Source organism: Trifolium pratense, linkage group LG3 (genome assembly GCF_020283565.1).
Source record: "Trifolium pratense cultivar HEN17-A07 linkage group LG3, ARS_RC_1.1, whole genome shotgun sequence".
Lineage (NCBI taxonomy): Eukaryota > Viridiplantae > Streptophyta > Magnoliopsida > Fabales > Fabaceae > Trifolium > Trifolium pratense.
Genome location: NC_060061.1, coordinates 7,288,341 through 7,312,915, shown reverse-complemented (window position 1 = coordinate 7,312,915; position 24,575 = coordinate 7,288,341). Strand labels below are relative to the sequence as shown.

The window sequence follows — 24,575 nt, the reverse complement described above, 5'->3', positions numbered from 1 at the left end:
GAGTGCATGACTTGTAAATCTAACCTATCTTAAGAACGAAACGAAACTCCAACATGGCGTATTCCAATCATGAACTTGATATATTGTTGCGTTCTTCCCTGACCAAGCTGTCGAACTTAACTTAGAACTGGAGACCTCCCTTGGAGGTGCTCTAACTCACGTTGCGAAGAGCGATAGGCCAAAAATGACGAGTAAAAATCCTTTCAATTTTTTACCCTATCCATATTTGTCATGACCAAAGTTTCAAGAATATAAATACAATAATGTGACATTTAGTGGGTACGGTAAATAATGTGACATTTTTACCTCTTTCACTTTAACAATATCAAAGAGCTAAAATTTGTGAACCAGAATAATGATTATTCACAAATAAGATAGTTATTGCTTTTTGAAGCAATATTTTTCTAAGTTTTTATATTTCTTCTAAGGTAAAATTCCAAAATTTTGAAAAATAAAAAAACTAAAAAATTCCAATATTTTTAGTCAAATATTAAAACTTTGATAAATAAATTTTCCACTACCTTTTTCTCATTCTCCATCTCCCCACACACAGTGCAGCTTCAATGATATACTTTTTATCCAAATTCAAATTGCTGCTTCCATATGGGATATCACATTAAGGTTTTCTTTTCTTCCTTTATTCATTGTTACTCCTGAACTAGATTATTCATCTCTATATCTATAGCCATAAGGTCTATTATTAGGTATGAACTGTGTGCTATGTTGCACTATCACTCACATTTATTTTAGTTTTCCTTCATTCGTTTGTTAATTTGAGGGTCAATAATCTGCAGAACCATTATTTCAATAACTCACACTTCACATATCACTTTTAGACACTTTCTTTGCGATTTGGAGCAGAGGTTGGGTGGGGATTAGTAGAAAATAAATAAATTTTTCATTTTTTTTTTAATATGTTTGAATTGATACTTTTAATATGTAGAATTTGATTTTAATCTCTTAAAATAAGAACTAAAATGAATACTAAACCAACCAATTTTAACATGAACAAATTTTGTAGGAACTAAACCAAAGCACCAAGTAGATGTTTTCTCTTTAGGCCGCCCATGGTTCTTTTTCCCCCGGATTTTACTTTTTTGCCCTTCAATAAAAACTTCGGTTGCTACGAATCGAATTTTTTTTGCCTTGAAAAAAAATTTCAGTTTATGTTAACCGAATTTTCCTTGAATTTGAACTAGAAAAACTTCGGTTTCTGCGAACCGAAGTTTTTATCAAGGGCAAAATTGGAATATTTGGGGTATAAAAGATACACGGGAGGCCTAGAGAGAAAACATTCACCAAGTATTAAGGGACATCGCATTTTATATGCAGGGGTCGGGGTTCGAACCCCGGACACCCCAATTGTCCACCTTTAAGGGTGGAATTTCTAGTCACTAGACTACCTGATTAAAAAAAATAATTGTATGGGGGATAAAAGAAAAGATGATATATTTGCATGTACTAAAACATATTTAAACCATAAATAAGTAATTAAAGAAAATGCTAACAATGTTCAAAAGGACTAAGCAATAAACTTCTTCCTGTATGTCTGAACAGTATATTTATTAGAAAGTCAACCTCTCTTTGTATGCCTGAACTTCTTCCTGTTTCCTTGCTATTTCCATCCCCCCTTTCAGCAGAACAAACCAACTCTTGCCCCCAAATTTCGGTTAAAAGGTCAATGAAACTTCCAAGAATGTTCATTGACTAATTATTTTGGCTTTATTTTAATTATAAATTATAAATATGCAATGCAATGGTTCCCTCTTCTCCGTAAGCATTTGTGTCTGTTTTGTTGCCGTCTGAATGTAACAGTTGACCTTCAAATTGAGTAATGGCACTATCACCAAGTACTTCTTATTTTGATGCAGCCCAGAAAGCAATAAACACACTTGGGTTGGGTTTTGATTTAACACAGGATATCAACTTTGACAACTGTAAGATTGGTTCACGGTTGATCCTCATCAATGAAGAACAGTGCCGTCAGTTGGAGATTCCAGGAGGGGTTTCAATTCCAGATGTTTCAAATTCTATCAGATGTATTGGAGGAGAATCTATTAGAATCGATTCAGGTGTTCTCACCTTGCAACAGGTTTGTTTCTACTTTGCACAAATATGGGACTGAGCAGGGATTTTTAACAAATTCAAAGTAGGGGCCAGGGGGAGTGTGTTAATATAAATTGTGAAACATACATATAGAAGTCTTGGATTGCTGAATAGGAAACTAGAATCTGTATTGAATTGTTTGGATCAATTAAAGTCTTAGTCCAATTAATAATAATCTTTGTTCAAAATAAATCAGGGATTGACTATCTAATTGTTTTCTAGTGAGTTGGCTTAGCGACACTGCATAGGTCTGCAGTGTTGCAATTGTTGAGTACATGGATACTACCAAATGAGTTGTCTCAAGTTAAAACTTGTGAAAACAAATTCACTCGAAGAGGAAGTGAATTGGGTAAACAGCTGACGGAAACTATGAATGAGAAAACTTATGGGTATTTTTATCTAAAAAAAAAAAAAAGAGAACAGAATCAAGTATTCATAAGATAGATAGTAACAAAAGTATAAATATTATCAACAAAAAAAAGAATGTGAACATCTAATTTTTTATTATTTTGACTGATCAACGATATTGTTTTTAGATACAAGTGGTGTGTCCCCGAGCAGCACCCGCAATTACCGCGACTATGTATAATTAATACTTTAAAGACCATGTTGTTAATGTGTTGTTTCAGATGTTGGAACACTTCAATCTTGAAATGCACCTGAACACCAAAACTGCAACGGGTCACTTTTGTGCTTCATTTAGGTTACATTCTCAAGGTACAAAAGAATTGGCTTCGATCAAGCATCTTGCTTATGATGGCTGGTTCATAAAACAATATACCATTGAATTAGAAAGGGATCTTTATGAACTCCATGATCATGTCAAGGAAGCTGTGCCATCATCATGGGACCCTGAGGCCTTGGCAAGGTTAGACCCTGGAACTTCACATGTTTGGCACATGCAATACATATGTTCCATTATTTTTTATTAGCCACAGGGCTGTACTACAAGCACAGAAATACAAGTGGGTAGGTATTTGGGGTAATGGTTCAAATCGTAGTACTAGTAGTAGTAACAACTTCCTGTATTAAAATTAAAGGATGTATTCTATTAAAAATCTTTATCACGAGAGACCTTCCGGTATTTATCTTGCACACTTACTATTTCAAAAATCTTTTATCATGATAGGTATGCTCCTAAAGACTCTAGTGACTTCTTTCTATCAACTAATCATAACAAGTAACAGCTCATCCTAACAATAAACCGAGTTTGTATACATATGCAAGTTGATATCATTTTTTTGTCAATTTCAACCTATTATATTTCTACCAGATATAATGAATGAAAACAACTTCATTAATCCCACCCAAATATCATCCACATTTTTTGTTATTCGAGCAAATAGCAATGTGACGATGGGATGTCATTGAGTGAAACACTATTGACAATCTATCTTTGTAACTTCACAATGATAAAATAATTTATGCCCATTCATGCAAGGTTCATTGAACGTTTTGGAACTCATGTCATAGTCGGGGTGAGCATGGGAGGAAAAGATGTGCTATATGTTAGACAAGATAAATCAGATCTCCATGATCCAGCTAGTATTCAAAAACTTTTGACAGAAACAGCTAGCATGAAGTTCATGGATTCTGCAAATAATCATTGCTTGGCTTCTCAAGGCTTAGATAACATAAAAAAGGTACCGTGGACATCTTTATTTTGAATTTGATGCATGTTTTGTCCGAAATAAAAATAAGTATTATAAAAAGTTTTAAACTAAATTGGGTATGGGTGTTCTTTGCATACATAAGTAACAAAATGCTGTTATTCCCTTACAAATTTATTTTTTTGGCCATATGCTTATTGTAAGCGCAGTTTCGTTTTGTTGTTTACTAATTTCCGTGTAATTGTTTGAGCCAATTTACTAGTTATACTTCTAATTTGCTTAACTCTGCATTTTAAGGAGTGAAGCTGGAGATATATTTCAAATCTTTGCAGTTTTACATGGTTTTTTTTTTTAATCAAATGTTATAAGTTAGTGGTTATGTTAGTTTTCAAGGTTTGTTTAAAATTCCTTCGGTATCCCTTAAGTCACCAACCTAGCTACACATAGATGTTAAAACAAATGCAAATTAAATTTCTTATTTGCATATAGAAAGTATCTTTGCATTACGTCTGGAACTGTTCGCCTAGTATACATAGTTTCTTCTATCAAAGAATGATTATTCATTTTATGCAAGTCCAGTTGTGCACAATGGTTAGGCCTTCCTTTAGTACCATATATACCCCACCTTTACTTATCCAATAAAATAACTCCTGTTGAAATTTTAAATTTTGTCTGTTGTGTTATTGCGTCGATCTCCTCTCTGAATAACTTGTGTAAGCTAGTTAATTATTAGCATCACCATAATAACATTTTATGCACAACAACAACGCGAATAAAAATAAATTTTTCTGTTATATCTTAATATGTACTGCATTTGTCTCCATGTCCCTGTTGTGCAATGCGATATGTGTTGCAAACAAAACAGCTTTTTTAGTTTTAAAATTTCCTGATTGCATTGATCATCCGTTAAAAACAATCTCACTGGGATTTCAGAATCTTTTTGAGATGCACATTAGGAGGGGTGGAAGCAGTCAAATGGTGAACCATAGTGAATGGTTGGATACTATTGACGCAGAACCTGACATCATATCAATGCATCTTCTCCCTTTGACAAGCCTTTTGGGAGGTATCTCTGGAAGTGGATATTTGACCCATGCTATGAATCTCTATCTTCGATGTAAGTAATTACTATTTGATTTGTTTTTGTTGCACAAATATTTGACAGAAAAGTAAATATTTGTGCTTGTGATACTACCTATATTTAAGAAAATGGTATATTAAATGTAACAGATTATCTAAAGAAAAATGGTATACCTACAAATAAAAAATAATAATTAATAATCCAAGGGAACACAAATGATTACTTTTTCTTGTCTAGCACACTGAAAAAAATAGTGAATTGTGCTTTTCTGTTGTGAAGGTTAGATTGGATAAATGAACCAATAATCCTCTCGGTAGAAAATATTATAATCTCTCTCTGAAACTGATTTAGCTGACCCTGCAAAAAAATTCTGACTACTGAAACAGACAAACCTTCAATTGAAGACCTCCATAAATTTTTAGAGTTTCAGCTACCAAGACAATGGGCCCCTGTACTTGGCGAGACACATTTTGATTCTTACTGGAAGCATAAAGTGAAAACCTGGCTACGATTTAGTATCATGGGTCCTAAGCTTTACATAAATACAATTCCAGTAAGTTTTCCATCTTGTATATTTAATGTTTATCGAGTTGGTGTTTCCAATGCTTTCAATGTGCTAAATGCTAATAAAAAGAAGGCGTGAGTTGTTTACATGCAAAGGTGTTGAATCTCTAGCGTGTGCTTTGATACTTCTTCTTACTCTGAGAGTTAACGCGAAGTATCATTGTTCATAATCCAATGCCTGCAGAAAAACTTGCAGAAATAACTCTGCTGCATAGCAAATACCAATGTTGCATTTAATAGTGTGTTTGGATGAGGGATTCTAGAAATTTAAGGGATTTTAAATACTAGGCAATTCAATTGATTCAATTGAATTCCCTTGATTTTCAAATTCCAGTGTTTGGATAAAATATTGAAATTCCATCAATTGTAAAATTCTTTGTTTGGGTAACGTAATTGAATTTCCTTCATTTAATTTTATTTATTTTAATAAAATCGACCCTAAACCCAAAAATTGGCCGAAAAACCGAAAAAATCGGAGGAAAAACCTAAAATCGGTCAAAAACCATAAATCGGATGAAAAACCTAAAATCGGCCAAAAACCCTAAAATTGACAGTAAACACAAAATCGGCTGAAAAACCTAAAATCGACCAAAAGCCCTAAAATCGACTATAAACTCTAAAATCGGCTGAAAACCCAAAAAATTAATCGAAAACCCAAAAATTGACCCTAAACCCAAAAAATCGGCCGAAATACCTAAAATCGGCGAAAAACTCAAAAATCGACAATAAACCCTAAAATCAACCGAAAAACCCAAAAATCGACTATAAACCCTAATATCGGCCGAAAAATGGGTTTATAGTCGATTTTAGGTTTTTCGGCCGATTTTGGGGGTTATAGCCGATTTCAGGATTTTGGGTCTATTTTAGGTTTTCGGCCGAGTTTTTTGGGTTTAGGGACGATTTTAGATTCTTCGGCCGATTTTGGGTTTTCGGTCAATTTTTGGTTTTTCGGCCGATTTTTTGGGTTTTATGCCGATTTTAGGGTTTATAGTCGATTTTTAGATTTTTTGGCCGATTTTAGGTTTTTCTGCCGATTTTTCGGGTTTCCGGTCGATTTTAGGGTTTATAGTCGCTTTTTTGGATTTTGGCCGATTTTTGGTTTTTCGGCCGATTTTTTGGATTTTCAGCCGATTTTAGGGTTTATAATCGATTTTTGGAATTTTGGCCGATTTTAGGTTTTTCTGCCAATTTTTTGTGTTTTCGACCGATTTTAGGGTTTATAGTCGACTTTTAGGCTTTTGGCCGATTTTAGGTTTTTTCTGCTGATTTTTTGGATTTTTGGTCAATTTAGCGTTTATCGTCGATTTTAGGTTTTTCGGCTAATTTTAGATTTTACGATCAATTAGTAATTTTTAAAAGTTTACAGAGAAGAAGGAATTTCAAATTCTTTGATTTTAGGTGTCATTTTGAAATTCTCTAAATTTAACTTGAACAAAATACTTCATAAATTTCCATCATTTTGAAAATTCTTCAAATTTTCATCCAAACAATGGAATTCACCTCAAATCATTTGAATTCCCTCAAAACATTACTTTACCTCAAAAAATTCCCTCATCCAAACACACTCTAAGAGATTAATATGTTTTTAGTTTGTTAGATATTATATTTTTGTCTGTATATTTTTTTTTCCTGTTTTCTCCCGAATCTATGAAATGCTCACCTTTGATCCTCACCGTTGATAGATTTCTGTTATAAGTAATGGGTTGGTTGATAAAATACCATATTAGATGTGCCACATGTCAAAATTTGTTATGCAGGTGCCCAATGTTGATGTGGGGTCTTCATTACATCCTTCACTTCTTTTTGTGCAGCCTTAAATGTCTTTATGGGTGCATTTTGTGATAGCCTCTGCACACACTATTAAATATTCTTTTTTAAAATTTTAAGACGTTAAATGCACTATTTTCAAGATTACATTACCATTTTTGTTTCCTTAACCATTACCACCGGGACACTGTTTAGCATTTCCCCCTATTAATATATTTAGTTCAATCCAAGTTGTATTTGTAGAGGAACGAGGATTAAGTTTGGTGTCAACTTGGATACATTGGCCCCTAAATATCTTTCTGGCCATATTTTCTCCTACTATATCCACCATCAAGACTCCTCCACTCCCATTCCTGGTATTGCTCAAATATATTTTGTCCATTTTGGTAGCATTTTTTATGATGAAAGGAGTTCATCTTGGAAAAAAGAACTAGAGAGAGCATCATGGTTAGAGAGAGGAATAGGAATAATATGAAAAGCAATGATATATGTGTTCAGAACCCAGCAAAATAATTGGAAAATAGATAGAAAGAAATGAAAAGAAAGAACACATTTTTACTGAAAGAATTAGAATGAGAGAAATCTCCTCCTAGAGTTTCCTTTTCTATTCACTAAATGTTTACAGTTTTGAATGTTCTCCCTCTCCCCTAGATTCCTACTTATACATGCAGACGCAGTCCCCCTTTAACCAACCACCCTACTTATTTCTATTTTGGGAAAATGGAAAGGAAAAAATTGGGATGATTAAAACAAAATAAAAGTCGATGTTTTGGGAACTAAGCATATATATTTACACTAATAATATGTTTGGACTACTATCATACTACTTACTAGTTAGTAACGATTGCTAGTTGCTAATAACGCTGGTAGAACTGTGATTTCTATACATAAAATAATTTTTATATTATGGCAGGTAGATGTAGGTAATAGACCAGTTACTGGCCTTAGATTACAATTGGAAGGGAGCAGAAGCAACCGGTTGGCCATTCATCTGCAGCATCTGGCTTCCCTTCCCAAGTCCTTACCACTTGCAGACGCAAATGCTTATTTATCTTGTAACTCTTACAGCTGTAACTTCCATAAGAAAGTGAAATGGAACTGCTTTTTATATGTCTGTACTGCTCCTGTTGAATCGGATGATAGTCTTTCCATTGTCACAGGAGCTCAGTTACAACTTGAAAAGAAGTGTCTCCTTTTACGGCTGCGTTTTTCCAAAGTTATTGGTGCTACCCTGCAGAAGCCATCTGAGTGGGATCAGCCCTCCAATCTTGGCCAGCCCAGGAGCAAGCGTTGGGGCATCACTTCTTTTATTCCCAAAGTGGGACATAGGAATCATCCAAAGCCTGGTGATGTGTTCATTAGTTCTATTCCACGTAATGTAAACCTCCCAGTACCAATAAATGCACCTAAGCTACAAAGGTATGTGGACTTAAAAGAAATTATCAGAGGACCACAAGACACTCCAGGGTATTGGGCTGTGTCCGGAGCAAGGCTTTCTGTACACAACGGGAAAATATGTCTCCTTGCTAAGTATTCGCTATTGAGCTTTTGTTATACAGTTTGAGATAAAAGCTTCCTAAAAGTGCTTTAATGCTCAATTGACCTCTTGAAGTCTGTTGCATGCTTCACTGCCTGCAAAGTTAGCTTGATTTGGTGATGCTTTGTGCCAAAAGCTGCATAGTTTTTTATTGACACTATAACATGTGTATCACCGAGTGTTTGACAGTAGTGATTTGTATAAAATTTGAGTTTGTAAAGTCGATTTGATTAAAATTGAGTTTGAGTGAATGATTTATATTTAAATATCTTATCCTTATTTGTGCCCATAAATTTTTGCTGGTAATTACTCGTTCTACTCAATAAGGAGCTAATTACCTTACTCATGGTAGTTCTCTTCTCTGTTTCTATTTTTGCCTTTACCCATTGTCATTTATACTCGCGTGATAAATATGACAATATGGTAAAATATAAAATATGATTGAATGACCATATAAATTATGTTTACACAGAGTGAATAGTTATTAAACTCATTAAAAAACTGAATCTATTACCTCTTTTAACCTTTATTATTTTCTGTGTTTAAGAAACCTAAATCATAATCACTATTTTTTTTTAGGTAAACCAATGTACCCCTCACATGTAATTGTTGAGACTAATCCCTTAAGATAATTAGGATTCATTAAAGTGTTGACCTCTCTCAACATGTATTTTCCATGCGTTGGTCATTGAACTCTTGACCAAATGATTAAGGGGTCCAAGATTGTACTACTTGTGTCACACCATCAATCACTTTAAGTGGAGCTTTTTAGCTGGATAAACCCCTTTTGTTGTACTTATCTTGTTTACATTATCACTTGAGTTTTTCTGAATCTTCTCTTTGTTTTTATGACTAGATGTTTTACTTGGTTGTGCAGCTTTTTCACCACCATTCTTCCTACAAAACAAAAGATATAAAAAACCAAATCAATGGGGTTTGAACTAACAGAATCAACATTATCTGGAAGCCTTTTTAGGAGCCAAGCACAAACCTTAGATGCAAAAACATGAATAGCAAACCAACAGCAGTGGCACCACCCAAGACTGATCTTAACAGTAGCTTCTTTTGGGGTTTTGATTTTGGTATTTCTACACCTTCTATTTCAACTAAATATTCTGAGGAGTGCACGCTCTCATCTTCTGGTTTTATTTCTTCCTACATAACAAAATTAAAAAGAAAATTGCAAGACAGATTCAATTTGCATACGGAAATGAATTAACATAATAAGCATGTCTGTCTGATAAAGGATCAAAACTCTACACTTACTTTAATATGCATTAGAGTATGTTCTGGGTGGTAAATATGATCCTTGTCGTAATAACATTCTTGGTGAATGTCATTGCATTCATGTTTTGAGCTTTGATTTGTTGGGCCGCATCCAATGTGAGATACATCTTCATCACAGTTGGTAACAGCTACAACATCATTGGTTATCATATATGGTATTCTCTGACGTCCATCTCCAATGCCTTGAGTTGTGACACCTTTGCCATAGGAATCATTAGAGTCATCCCCTTGAGCGGGACATTTATCGACATCTAGAGCATTAGATGCAAGATCCAAACAACCATTGTATAATTTACCACCACTGTCAAACTTTATAGCAGCTGTATTAACTATACCTTCCTCGCTTGGCACGCAAGACAACATAACCTTGGACATCAAGATTTCAGAATCCTTTTGTTTACAAGGTACAGTTTCCTTATGAGAGCCATCCTCTAAAAGACATGACGAACTTTGGTCATCTTTCACTATATTTGATGCCATAACACATTTTCCTTTCTGATCCCATTTACAAAACTCAGGCAAATAATAAGAGTAACAGGATAGAAGCTCCCCGGATTGGTTACAACTAGCATTATTTGAGCACCTTGAATCAACTTGAGGTTCCATGTCTTCATATGCTAGAGATTTTTTCAGTATAGTTGAACTAATGTCATTGCTATGAGGTACAGCTCGATCTGAAGAGTTTGTATTGCAGAAGTGACGGTCAGGAAAATATAATGAGCCCTCGATTTCCTCAAATTTATTTACAGGATATGAACTTCTTTCGCTGGAAGCGATATCGTATACCAACTCCTTGGATTTCATTATGTCTTGCGCTTCAAATTCTCTTATCTTGTCCCACTGATCATTCTTGTCAGTATGCGATTTAAAGGACTCAATGTTCTGGACGTTTTTCTCTGCATCAAGTAGATCTCCCAAGTTCAGTGGTTCCCTTGTCAAACAGCTCGTGCCAGCTACTTGCAGAACCTCCATATTATCAGAAACATCAAAACAACTACCACTTTCAATAGACTGTGGAGTTGGGTTTGAACCTTGAGAGCTAGCACTTTGATGTACATTTGGTGTACTATTTACTTCACCAATCATATCACAATCCTTTTTATTTTTTGCATATGGTGTAGCATCCATAGCCGATGTTTTGTCGTTTGTAGGAGTCCCAGTGACAGAAACGCCATTTCTAAACGAAGCATGCTTAAAGTAATTATAGTCCACGATTCTACTTTCTTGATATTGCTCTACTCTAGTATCTAGATGAGGTGTCACATCAATTACGTCCATGTTTAGATCTCCACAAGAAGAAGATAACGGCCAGGTCAGCTTCCAATCATGTTCATGCTCTTTATCGTCAGAGCAATGATATTCCAATGATTCCATTGAAGATAACAATTCAAACTCATCATTAGAAATCTCATTTCTCTGTTGGTTTTGAACATCCGATTGACCTAAATCTCCTGACACAAACGCACTTTCAACCATTAAATCCGGTATATTGTAGCTTATCTCTGACTTGTAATCATACAAGTCATCATCAGCATGTAAGTCATGTGATTGAGGAAATGGATGCATGATTTCCGTGTCATTAGTGGGGTCTGAATATGTCGCGTAGTCTCTATTGGAGCTTGTAACTGAGTAACCCTACAGAAGCATGACAGAATGATTTAGTCGAAGCATGCACAAGGCACAGATGACTTATACATAGAAGCCTATTCAAGTCTTAAAAGCATTACATAGGCGACAACTGAATTACAATTTAATGTTTTGTAATTTGTTAGTGAAATCAAGGATATACCTGACAAGATTTCCGTCGTGCCTGCTTCTGTAAGTGGAGGCTAGAAGAATCTGTTAGGACGCTGCGAGACAGCTCTATGCTTCTGCGGATGCATCCAACCATATCCTTAGGCATGGCTACCTTACATGTCACAATATCAAAATCTGGAACCTGTCACCACATTTTTACATTAGCAGAAATTACAGAACAAAATATAGGGCAAGTAAATTAAGATTATGAGACATGTCACAAAACTTCCTTACATTAATACTCATAGACCTTGATTTTTTTGAGAATGAGCGGATACACATACAAACTTTTCGCGTATTTCTTCTCTCAACTACATCTGATGGAGTGAAGAGGTCAATCCCAGTCAAACCCAAGATTTTGCAAATCTACACATCAAAAGATACTAAATTATTTAGATATCCCATTATTAATACCTGCGAACGCGTTCCAAAAATAATAATACCTGCAAAAGTTTCAGTATAACACAGTAGAGATTTCAAACTAACATCGATATGATTCAATGATCAATAATAACTTACCTTCAGAAATGAATCAACATTAGAATAAGGCCTGTATATCCCACTATTCCTCTTAGAAGAAAATGGATGACTTTTGTATGCTTTTATGTGCCTAAGCTCCATATGCTTTTCCAATAGCAATTTCCACATCACTTTGGACACTTGAAACCTAAAAACCAATTAAATTGTAATTAGATTCCGAGCAACCTATAATGTCAATGCATAAGCTTTTTGCCTAATGCCTTTTGGGGATAAATTCTAGTCAGAACAAGAAAGCAGTTCCATCTTTCAATTTCTTTCATGAGGAAGTGATCTGAATCTTGCTGTAGAACTATAGCATAATCACATTTATAATTTGCCAATATCTTCAGGAACTCTATATGGAATAGAACTATAGCATAATAATGATTTTCACCCTGATGGATTTTGATCAAGTTCTTTAAAACCTTGCTCAAAAAAATGTTCTTAAAAAATCAATTCTTTAAACTCACTCTAAAAATATTAACTTTATTTTTTGTTACAACTCTTAAAATATAATCTAAACACAAGTAAAGTAAGGAAATAAAAATTTTAACTTTTTTTTTTTCCAAAACAAGTTCAACTCAAGTTCTTCCAAAATCAACCCTGCCCATATAAGGAAATCAAACATAATAACCATATATCTATAGAAAGTAAAAATTCAGATACTTACAGCAATTCTCCATCAGCAAGTAGTTCTGATATAATGAGTTGCTCATCTAATCTTATCTGCAACACTTCTCCTAACCAGATTCTTGTTTGAGTCTGAAAATTGGAAAACAAAATTTCAATGATAAACAAATGATATATATATCATACAGAAATTAAACAACCTGCTGTTATATATAATGAAGAGATTGAGATTGAAAGACTGATAAATGATAATTGATGGATTAATTAACCTGCAAGAATGCATCATCGAGTTCACGGAAGCTATAGGAGGAATGAGCAGAAGAGATATTGAGAAGCTGAGTTGTGGATGGAGATTCCTCCTCACAAACCATGACTACTACTAAGACACGACAACCTTGTAAAAAAAATAAAAATGTGTGGTGCAGTTGGTTACATAAGACAACAAAGATTCTGTCTAGGTGCTTCTCTTTTTGTGTTCTTTTGGTAATTGTCAGTAGTAGTACAATACTGCTACTAAGTTTGAAACAAATACAGTGATGAGTTTGGTATGATTTGATGAGGTTGGAAATTGGAATTATTAACTCTTTTCATTCATCCCAATGGGTGGATGGGTCAACATCTCCCTCTCTTTCATGTTTTACTTCCCTTCCAAATTTTCCCATGTGTCTTCTCACTGTCTTTTATTCTCATTTATTGTTGTTTATTTCCGTTTTTATTTTTTGTCTTAAGCTCATTTACACATATAATTACATAGGAGTAAACTGTCAAATACTCCCTTAAAATTTTAAAATTTGTTAAATACTCCCCTGAAATTTGGAAACAGACAAATATTTCTCTGAAATTTTAAAAAGTCAATCAAATTGCCCCATGACGTGGACTCTGACGAGTAGTGTCATGGGACAATTTGATTGACTTTTTAAAATTTCAGGGGGTATTTGCCTATTTCTAAATTTCAGGGAGGTATTTGACAAATTTTAAAATTTCAGGGGGTATTCGACAGTTTACTCAATTACATTACGAGATTTTGGATTCGAACTTGAATAAAGGTGTTGAACTTAATAATATCGTCATTGTTTATTAAATTCGATTTTACCGACGTTTTGAATTCCTTTTTACTCGAAGAAAAAATTATGGAAGGAACTTATGTTTTATGTATAGAAAATAGTTTTGGATTTCTTTATTTACTTCTTTTACTTCTAAAAAATAAAAATAAAAAACCAAGTATGAAATTTAATGATCGGTTGATTTCTTAGACATCAATCTCATTGTTCACTAGTAAAGGCCTGATTGAAGGCACTCAAAGCAGAAGTGGCATCGGAAGAATTGGAACCTAAGATTTTGGAATGAGCATATTTCAATGTCTCAAACTTTCACCATCATACTAACTAACAAGTGCAAATTATTTCATTTAGTAACTATTGTTAGTCGTGGGGTAAAAAATAATGGTAGAAGTCGAATATTGTGTGCAGTTATTTGACTCTTGCACACAATATTCGCTTGTAACATGAAACCTTAGTTCATTCATTAATCTAATGGAAACGAATTGTAACGAATTATATAGTCGAAGATATATTTACGAAAAAATTCGTTATCAAACTTTTTATATGTTCATCATCGTTTACTTTCATTATTATTATTTTTTTGTTACTAGCGGTATTCATCTTTTTAATTAAAAAATAATAATATTAATGAATCATGTTCTAAATAAAATAAATAAATGTTTTCAACGACAAAATAAATAATAATAATAATAATAATAATAATAATAATAATAATAAATGTTTTCATACGTAAGTTGTGTGAACACCGAAGAGGTGTTGTGTTGTTGATTTTATGATTAATTATCATATTAATATTATTGTTTTCTTTAATAAATATTCTTTCCATCACCATCATAAAATAACTGTCATGTTTCTTTTTTTACCCGCGGAGCTCAGCTGGTTAGAGCAAAGGATTAAAAATTCTTCGTGGTTCGATTCCACTCAAAGTGAATAAGTTTTAGGAAATGAAGTTTTCACCACTGATAACAACAATTAATTTTCGTCGGTTCAATTGGTCAGAGCACTGTCCTATCAAGGCGGAAGATGCGGGTTCGAGCCCCGTCAGTCCCGATATTTTCAACTAAATTTTTTCCATACACATGATAATGGAATCGAACTCCTAACTATGTGCTTAAGGAAACCAAAACTCTTATCACTTGGACTAATTCTAATAACTATAATAGCTAATCATATACTCCCTCCGTCCTAAAATATAAGCAAAAAGTGATCAACAAAAATTGATGAATTTGATTTAAAATTTAATCCAGATACATTCATTTTTGTTAACCCATTTTTGCTTATATTTTAGGAGGAATGGAGTATATAGTATATACTATTCATATAATCTATTTGATTATAATTTCTTAACTCATATGCATCAAGAAAATTTGATTAAATGCTATGCTAATAACAGTTAAAATTTCATATATCAATATCATTATAATAAAATAATATCATCGATCCAGAATGAACGGCAACTCCTTGGTATTGGTCCCACTCTTAACAATACAACAAAATATTAGTCGCATGAAATAGCCTTAATCGCCATTCTTTTTCATTTTTTCCTTCAAAAAAAAAAAAACCATTCTTTTTCATTTATTTATTTTACGTGATGAATTATTGCGACTTTCGTTTCTGAATCTCTACATTCATAAATTAATTAATTCTTAAGTTTTTTATAAACAGAAAAAATTATGTAGATGAAGGTTTTGTTCATATCCAGACTGATGGTTGAGTTTTTTTTAACTTTTTATTAGTAGGAAACAAACATTTAGAGGTTCATAAAATAGGACATGGCACTGTGCATGTGGCATTGAAGGTAACAACGTGGTTACGCGGAAATCAGCCACCAAATATGTATCCTCTCCTCTCCTTTCCTCCATACACACTTCCTCAATTCTTGTCCTTAGTGTGCTCTCCTTCTTGCTTACCTCATTTCATGGAATCAAACTTAATTTTTAGGCTTATCTCAATTAGTAATATTGATATTGTTAGATTAACTTTATTCATTTCAGTTTAGATTTTTTTTTATAAGTCCAAGAGCATTTAGAGATTAGAGGACAAAGCAGGCTTCACCCTCATTATTTGCTTATATCTCCTTATTATATTAAAATATATATATATACAAAAATTGGGGGGACATAGACCTTAACTCAGTGAGTCCAAAGACATTGAAACTAAACAAACCAACTTCTAGATGATCATGGAAGACAAAATAGAAGTCGTAAAATATAATTTCAGTTTAGATTTAAAAGGAATAAAAAATATAATTTAAAAATTGTTTCAAATGAGTAGTTGCTTTGCTTTGAGAAGCATCTCTAAAAAAATCATGTTCGATATCTAATTTTTTGAAAAAATAAATTTTACTAGGGTAAGGAATACATAATTGTTTTTACTTTTCTTCAAAATCTCTAAAATTAATAAATATTAAAATGATTTTTTATAATCAGTAACAAACATGCATATAATATTAATTAAGAAAGAAAAAAAGCATGTATATAATATGTTGAAATTTTTATTCCAATTTATTTTATTTTTTTTTAAAAAAAGTGACTAGTAATAATAAATTAAATTCCTTGAACAAAAAAAAAATCATTTAAAAATCTTAGGAAATATTTTAATTTTATTTTTTTTAATATTTTTTTATTTTCTTTCAAAATTTATGTGAATAAGTAACATATCATGGTATAATTTTCAAGACACCCCCTCCCATAGAAAAATAGGGGAGAATGGGACCAGTTTGTACCAAGCAAAAGAAAAACAAGGCCAAGTGTGTTGCTTGGCCCAACTAGCTCAGGTTACATTACCCAAACGAGCCTACTTCCATCCATTAACGGAAACATTTCTCTTTCACTCCTATATTTATACTTTCACCCCTATAAACAAAAATAATTTTAAATTTTACCTTTTATCATTTGACTTCACCCCAGAAAAAATATTTGGTGTACAAAATTACAAACCAGAACACTTGAGACTTTTAGCTACCGAAAAACTTTTACATACCATAATATTTTTGTGGGGTGAAGTCAAATGATAAGGGTAAAAGTATAAATATAGGGGGGAAATAAAATTTTCCCATTAACATACCCAAACTCTTTTATTTTATTTTATTTTGACACAATATCCAAACTCATTATAATGCATGGGTTTGCTCGACAAAAAATTTAGTTAAATGGATACGCATAATGTTAGTGTAAATTAATTTTCATGTCATATCAAGAAAGTAGGGTGGGAATGTGGGATGCGTGAGTGAGTGAGGTGAGATAATATGATTCATGGATTTGAAATTATAAATCGGTTACTTGAACGGCCAAACTAAACAACTTCAAGTTTGAATGAATTGATTCGACAAAGGGCGAGCTGGGGCGGCTTTTACCTCACCACCCCTACCATTAAATCACCCTGGACTTGAAAATTGAACACTCATTTCGACCGGCGATGGACGGATTTTCCCGCACCGTCTCTGCATCATATACATATATAAAGTAATAATTAAATTCATATTTACTTATTAAAAAAAGTAATTCATATTTACCTATTAAAAAATTAAATTCATATTTATTATAATTTCTGGATTATTTGTATGTCTCAATGAGATTTTAGCTCATAATATAGGTGTACATATTGACAAATCATGAAGTATACCAACCCAATCTTGTTCTATATCCCCTCATGAATTCAAAGTAAACGTAGATTGAAAGCTTACTCGTCGTGATCACCATGAGAACTGAATTGCGAGTTTCTCTAAAAATCGCTGCTACACTACTAATATAACTGAATGTCATGTGAATGCTTGGAGTGTGAATCTAGCTCCAAAGTGTTATTTCTTTTATCGAAGTTGATGTACAACAATGCTGCTCTTAGGCGTAGGCGCGTAGCCCCTCTTATCTCGCATATTAGATCAAATGAGATATAATGTGATCATGACTAGACAAAGCCATGGTGGAACTGTTTGATGCAACGGTAAACAAAAGTTGTTCATGGTACAACAACACATCCTTCACTATTGCACATAAGAAGGAGCATATTTTGATTTACTAATATCATCACAATTATTTTTTGGGTATGTGAGCCTTTCAGTTTTCATATCTCGAGTCTTTTCTACTGGAATACGGCTTCATTACTTGTTGTTGATCAGTAAAAGTCAGAATTCTCTAACAAGTTCCATAATTTTTTTTTTCAATATTTAAATTGCTGAGGCATAACATGCATAAGTAGCTATCAATGCTTCATTTGGTCCACATTGACGTGTTGGCTTTGTTTTTTTATTCGCTTCTTGGTCTTGCCATTGTTCAAAAGAAGAAAAAAGGGACATAAAAATAGTAAGCTAGTAAGGAAGGGTGTATTCTTTCTACTTTTTCAAACTTGGTTCCATGGTTTGTTTTTGTAACATGACAAAGGATAGACAAAAATACTAAACAAATAAAACAACCAAACACTACCTCTTTTTTTCTTCTGCCTTTCTCTTCTTTTCATGGCATATATAATCACTTCAAAAGTGGAAGAAAAAATAAAAGAAGTTTGAAAAGCACATTAGAGAGACATTGAGGGACAAACTTGGGTCCCCTATGTCAACTTTTTCTTTCTTGTTCAACAGCTATATAATCTTTTTTTGAATTCTCCAACAAAAGCATAGTATGTTCAATTCAATTCCATTATCAAAAAATCTAACTCTCTCTCTACATTTATATCCCTAATCAATTTGAATCTTCATTCCATCCCCTATACCCCCTTTTTTTTTTTCTCCACACCCCACAATGGATTCATATACACAACATAAGCAATTAAACAAAACAAAAAACTAATCATATGCATAAGCTATTGTGACAACCACTTCCCACTACAAAAGGAGAAAAACATTGACATAAGTGGTGTCTCAGTTTTTCTCCCCCCACCCATTATAATACTTGAAATGGCTATTAGAAAAATTTAGCCATCAACAACCATTATATACTCTCTAATAATCTTATTGATTTAATTTTTGATGCCAATAAGATATGTTTGGAACATTTACTTTCTTGCATAGGGAGTATCACCTAAGCATGTCATTGAATTGGTCCCGGTTCATTTTTGTCCAAACATGTGTCATTTGTCCTCTACAAAGATTCTGTGAATGAAATCTCTAAACCTTTTGGAGTATAATTTAGGATCAACAGCTGAGATGGAAGTAGAATCTACTTGTAGTGACTTATAAGCATGTTCTATTCTTTTGCTAATATCATAGTCTTGGAGAATGTCAATGATACCAAAGTAGAGGATTACATCAGAGATCTCACTACTACTATCTGAAGATGGAGTAGAATTGTTGCTACTTCCACTGCACATTCTCACAGCTCTTGCAGGCATGTTCATTCCTAGCCGGATTAGAGGTCCCCTGAAATATCAAGAATCACAATCATGGATCAAGTTTTTGTATAATTAAGATCTAAATTACTAAATACATCATAATTACAGTGAAATGAGTTTTCCGTTAATGGAGATTTGGATTCCGCACAGTATATGTCACGCATTTATTGGTCTTGGCCATCTGATTTCAATTCAGCGGTAAAGACTATTTAAAAATGATTTAGCGAATATGTCTGAACTAAACAATCTCAAATCAATGGCCGAAATCAATTAATGCGTGTAAACGTGTGGTTTTCTAAATGTAGGAAATTCGGGATCATGCTACTAATAGTAATAGGATTATCTCCCAAGTTTCAAGTCATAGAAAACATCAATGATTCACCAAATCCCAGTCAGCTAGCATTTTGCATTACCCAGAAAATCAAAATGACCCCACCAGCATTTGTTTAGAAATGTCAACACATCATCCACCAATTATGTGAGTACAACTTAAGTCACTTTCGGTGCATCTCTATGCAGCTATCCTCAAACATAGGGATCATATTCTTGAAGAGTTCAATAAATCTTTCTAAGTTATAGATAGATAGGACTAGAGAATGGCAAATAGTATAACTCTCATTCATTACCACCCAGTGATTTGTTAGTTCAAGACCATAACCTCTTGGCACTTTGTCTGTGCATGGGCCATAGTGGCATTTTAAAACAGAAAAAGCAGTTCAGCCTCTCTGTTTGTCTTAGACCCGGGTCCATGTGCAATAAACTGCAAGGGTATGGCCCATGCATAGAAGGGAAAGCAATTCCCACCAACGGATGCAAACAAGATATTGCTGTTAAAGCAAAAAATGCTATTCTCCTATAAAACATCTCAGTAGTAGTAACATGTATATAGCAGGGACCGACACCGACACGTGTGATTACATTAGATTACTTCCATTTCTCAAATTGTTACCAGTTTTGATGTGTCAGCGTCGTGTCTAGTGCTTCATAGGTAGTGTAACACTTGGTAACTAACAACTGGTGTGTGATTGTAGGCCTGAGCATCGGTCGGTTTCGGTCGGGTTCGGGCCGAAAATCACTAAATCGATAAAAACCGCAACCATTTAATTTGGACCCAATTCCGACCGTCTATATCTTCGGTTTGTTCGGGTTCGGGTCGTACGAGTGGTGGGTTGAACAGGTCGGTTATTACGGGTTATATCGAAACTTTGTTTACATCTAAAACTCATCCATTTTTCAAAAATTCCTAATTTTCGAATAGTTTAATACCTCGTACACAATGCAACAAAAGATATACGAAGTAAATTAAAAAACAAAGAGGGTTGAATGCAGTTACTTTTTTTCAATATGTAGATCTAAAGACAATAAAATATCAAGTAGAAGAGACGTAGAAATTAAAATAGATCTAGAATATATATATATATTAGAATATTTTTCCCACCTTCTTCATCACCATATTATTAATTATAAGCTTTGTAAAATATAACATTTTTATCTTATATCAAAGATGGATAAAAATAACAAAGAGAAGAGTATATGAGATTGAGAGGGAGAGAAGAAAAAAAAATTAATTTGCATCTAATGGTTGTTCGGTCGGTTTCGGTTATGGAGAGATAAAATTTTAGAGACCCGCACCCGCCCGTATGCAACCATTCATGCTCGGTTTTTCGCAATTTGTTGACCCGAGACCCGACCCGCACCCGACCAAATGCTTCAATATGTTATCGGTTATATCGGTTTCGAGTCGAGTCTCGGGTTCATGCTCACCCCTATGTGATTGAAAGAATCCAGATTGTCCTATTCGACTACATTTGTACAATGAAATGCTTGCCAGGTCGAAATTTCCATTAATAATGAGAATTTCAATATCTCAAAACGTTGTCTTATATCGAATAATAATGAATAAAAAGTGCAAAGGAGATTGAGAACAGTCTTAAATAAGAATAAAGAAAAGAGAGCGTACCGGGGTATGTGCATATCATCACCAGCATGCATGTCTCTCTTGCCTGCTAAATTCATAATCCATAAGATTTCATATCCCTTGAGGATTTCAACATTTTAAAAGAGAAAGAACACATAAGAGGGAAATAAGACAAATACCTGATTGCATACCACACGGTGAACTTTCCATTTCATCAACTGAGTAATCATCGCGGAAATGAAGGCCAATTAAAAGACTATAATCCATGATTCCCTCCGCTTCCAGAAACTCACAATCTCTATCAAGTTGCCTGAGCATAAACCGTTACACACAATACCAACTCCATAAGAACAACATGAAAAATGATGAAAGGTAAAAAGAAATGTTCAACTAGGTAAGTTCCATACCATTTAAGCTCTTGAAACCAAGACTGTTCCAAGCGAAAGACCAAATCAAGATCGAGGTCTTTGAGAGTGGTAGTCTCATCAATCTCCTCCCGAGGTTTATCCGTGATTCGACCATGAGAAGAACCTTTGAGATCAAACCTTTTATGGATTCGATACTCCGAACAAAACACATTGCCCATCACAATAAACCGGGTCTGTTTTTTTTTTCCCACAACATTACACATTTTCATTAGATTTTGACTTAAATTTAGCATGATAAATTGCTTTAATTGCAGCAAAACTCAACTTTCAAATTATCAAACCATACCTTTTGACCTCCAACAGGTTTGACACAATGTGCCCCCAAGAATGCTGTTACCAAAGAGTTCTTGTACTTACACACATGTTGATAGTAACTTGTAAGCATTCTGATAAGCACCTGATACAGACACCAACTAATCATGAGCAAAGCGAAAGCGAAACTTCACCTAACTTGATACAATTCAAAATTAAATCATCTTCAAACTAATTAATGCAGGAAAGCAAAAAACAAAAAACAACAAACCTTGACTTCAGATTTTTTCACAGTCTTGATTATGAATCGGTCATCTTGAGTTAGGTAAAAGATGCTTCCACTTTTGCCAGGAGAAGACATCTCTCTTAGTGAATCACTTCCACAAATGGCAAGCATGTAATCGGCAGGATCTATGGCAAATAATTCCCTTAGATGTCTAAATATCCAACCAACCCACCAACAAAAAAGTAGCAACCAAATATAGTCACTATTAGTATAGAACATACACAAACAATCATTCCTTACATAAAAGTAAAAAAGATCAAAAAATTAAAGCACCAATCAATAAAACTGAAGAAAATTGTTAATACCTGAACACCATGGGACAATAGTCTTTCCACCTGAAGTCCACTGATTGATGTTGAGGTCCAAACTTGGACCCTTCCAATGGCAATCTAGTCCAGAACTTCTCATTGGGATCAAAATCCCCTGGCCTAAGCTCTCTCACAATAGGAACATACTTGCCAACAGTGTATCTATAAGCAAAAAAACAAAAACTATTATGTTCAACAAACTAGGTATTACAGACATTGCAGATACATGGCGTGTCTGGTGTCCAACACGAAACCGACAAATCTCATTACATTCAATTAGTTTCATTTTGCTAAATCATTACTACCAATTATTATCAGTGTCGTGTTTGGTGCTCGTGTATGTGCTTCATAGCTAACAAAAACCAAAGCTAGTAAAAAAGGAATAATACCTAATACCAAGTTGAAGACTGATCATAAGATCATAATTCTTATGTCCCTTGGACACAATTTGACCAGGCTTCTTGACCTCACCATCAAGAGACCAACAAGGACTCTTATACAACACACCACAACTTTCACCACTATTTTCAGATTCACTACCATCTTTATAAAACACAGAAGCATCCACATTATCAACAATTTCACAAGTAATATCACCAGCTTCACCATCAAGTTCCCAAATACAAATCCTAGGAAAACCAACACCCTTTGAACAACCATCCACAGAAGACCTCTTCCTAGCCATCATCATCTCACTCTCACACTGTTTGTTGTCTTCATTCCCAAAATTTTGACCACCCCAAGTAAAAACACCATTCCCTTTAGGAACCCCATTTTCCCAATACCCTTCATAACGATTCCCATTAGCCCAAACCAAAACCCCTTTACCCCAAATAGCACCATTTTTCCATTCTCCAACATATTCATTCCCATTTTTCCAAACATACCTCCCTTCACCATCTTGCAAGTTACACCTCCACCATCCTTCATAAACATCACCATTACCATAACGTTTCTCACCAAACCCATTTTTCCGATCAGCAAACCAAGTACCTCTGTACATATCTCCGTCGACACCGATGAATGACCCGAATCCTTCCATTCGACCCGACTTAAAATCACCTTCGTAGGTAGCTCCTGATGGCCAGGAGAATCTTCCTTTACCACAGGCTTTACCTTTCTTCCATTGACCTTCGTAAATGCATCCGTCTGACCAGATGTATTTTCCGGTGCCGTGAGGTGCGTTTTTTAGTAAGTCTCCGTTGTAGATGTCACCGTTAGGTAGAGGCTTTTCGATGGTGGAGGAAGGGGAAAGAGATGGGTTTATGCGGCGAGATGAGGTTCGAGGTTGTGGTGGTGGGAGTAAGTGGTTGTCGGAAAGTGGTAGTGTGTGTTTATGTTTGTTGTGTTGTTGTGATGATGATATTTTAGTTTTGTTTTTGGAGTGAATGTTGATGTTGTTGTTGTGTTGGTGAGGGAGAGTGAGGAGAGTGTCTTGCATTGTTTGAGTGTTGATTAGTAATGTGTTTACCGGTGAGGTAGAGTTGCCGGAGAGTGAAGTGGTGGAAGAAGCATCTCTTTAGGGGAAATGAAAAGACATGAGAGAGAGAGAGAGAGAGAGAGAGAGAGAGAGAGAGAGAGAGATGAAAACAAAAGGACGCGCACGGCCTGTGAGGAATTGACGGATGTATGGAGTATCGTTGAGGAGCAGAGAGTGCAGAGAGAGAGAGGTTTTGTGTTTGTGTTGGGTGTGTTGAGTTGAGGTTAATACATTCATTCATTCGGTCACGCCATGATGGATGATAATGGTACAAAATTTTCTTTGTTTGATATTACATTTTCCACGTGTTTTATTGTCCTATACTACTACTCTACGTCCACGCCTACAACGCAGTACTACTCTGTTCACCGACGCCACCCTATAATCTTCATTCATTTTAAGCGCCTACTTTGCACATTTTATTTATCACATCTTTCAAATTACTGTATTTATCACAAATGCTCACATGCCTCTTTCAAGATTTTTTAGATACTATCACTCATTAATTATTTCATCTCTACGATCTAACTTCTCTTAAAAGGTTTAAATGACTTTTATCATTAATAATAACTATATATACATTTCATTAATTATTTCATCTCTACAATCTAACTGTTCT

The 24,575-nt window shown here is 34.2% G+C and overlaps 3 protein-coding genes across 5 annotated transcripts; 1 reads left to right on the top strand and 2 right to left on the bottom strand.

Moving 5' to 3' along the window:
* The first annotated feature begins 604 nt into the window (after positions 1 to 604).
* Positions 605 to 8,958, top strand: LOC123916080 (MACPF domain-containing protein At4g24290-like). 2 transcript variants are annotated; one of them, XM_045967426.1, is made up of 7 exons: positions 605 to 621; positions 1,872 to 2,092; positions 2,736 to 2,974; positions 3,548 to 3,749; positions 4,650 to 4,833; positions 5,184 to 5,350; positions 8,042 to 8,958. In XM_045967426.1, the coding sequence occupies exons 3-7, from the start codon at positions 2,736 to 2,738 to the stop codon at positions 8,690 to 8,692; spliced, it is 1,443 nt and encodes a 480-aa protein (XP_045823382.1). In that variant the 5' UTR covers positions 605 to 621; positions 1,872 to 2,092; the 3' UTR covers positions 8,693 to 8,958. The 2 variants fall into 2 exon arrangements, with proteins under 2 accessions (XP_045823382.1, XP_045823381.1); XM_045967425.1 differs by lacking the exon at positions 605 to 621 and having other exon boundaries at positions 1,507 to 2,092.
* A 191-nt stretch (positions 8,959 to 9,149) lies between these two features.
* LOC123916078 lies at positions 9,150 to 13,560 on the bottom strand. Its single transcript, XM_045967424.1, has 8 exons — positions 13,168 to 13,560; positions 12,939 to 13,030; positions 12,269 to 12,416; positions 11,984 to 12,115; positions 11,742 to 11,891; positions 9,932 to 11,587; positions 9,657 to 9,820; positions 9,150 to 9,562 (listed from the first exon to the last, which is right to left on the bottom strand). Exons 1-8 carry the CDS (start codon positions 13,267 to 13,269, stop codon positions 9,415 to 9,417), a joined length of 2,592 nt encoding a protein of 863 aa, XP_045823380.1. The 5' UTR covers positions 13,270 to 13,560; the 3' UTR covers positions 9,150 to 9,414.
* Positions 13,561 to 18,576: 5,016 nt separating this feature from the next.
* On the bottom strand, positions 18,577 to 24,240 carry LOC123916077 (phosphatidylinositol 4-phosphate 5-kinase 1-like). 2 transcript variants are annotated; one of them, XM_045967423.1, is made up of 8 exons: positions 22,866 to 24,240; positions 22,474 to 22,638; positions 22,154 to 22,319; positions 21,917 to 22,027; positions 21,610 to 21,803; positions 21,382 to 21,512; positions 21,245 to 21,287; positions 18,577 to 19,312 (listed from the first exon to the last, which is right to left on the bottom strand). In XM_045967423.1, the coding sequence occupies exons 1-8, from the start codon at positions 23,915 to 23,917 to the stop codon at positions 19,024 to 19,026; spliced, it is 2,151 nt and encodes a 716-aa protein (XP_045823379.1). In that variant the 5' UTR covers positions 23,918 to 24,240; the 3' UTR covers positions 18,577 to 19,023. The 2 variants fall into 2 exon arrangements, with proteins under 2 accessions (XP_045823379.1, XP_045823378.1); XM_045967422.1 differs by having other exon boundaries at positions 21,245 to 21,290; positions 22,866 to 24,217.
* Between the last annotated feature and the right edge of the window lie 335 nt (positions 24,241 to 24,575).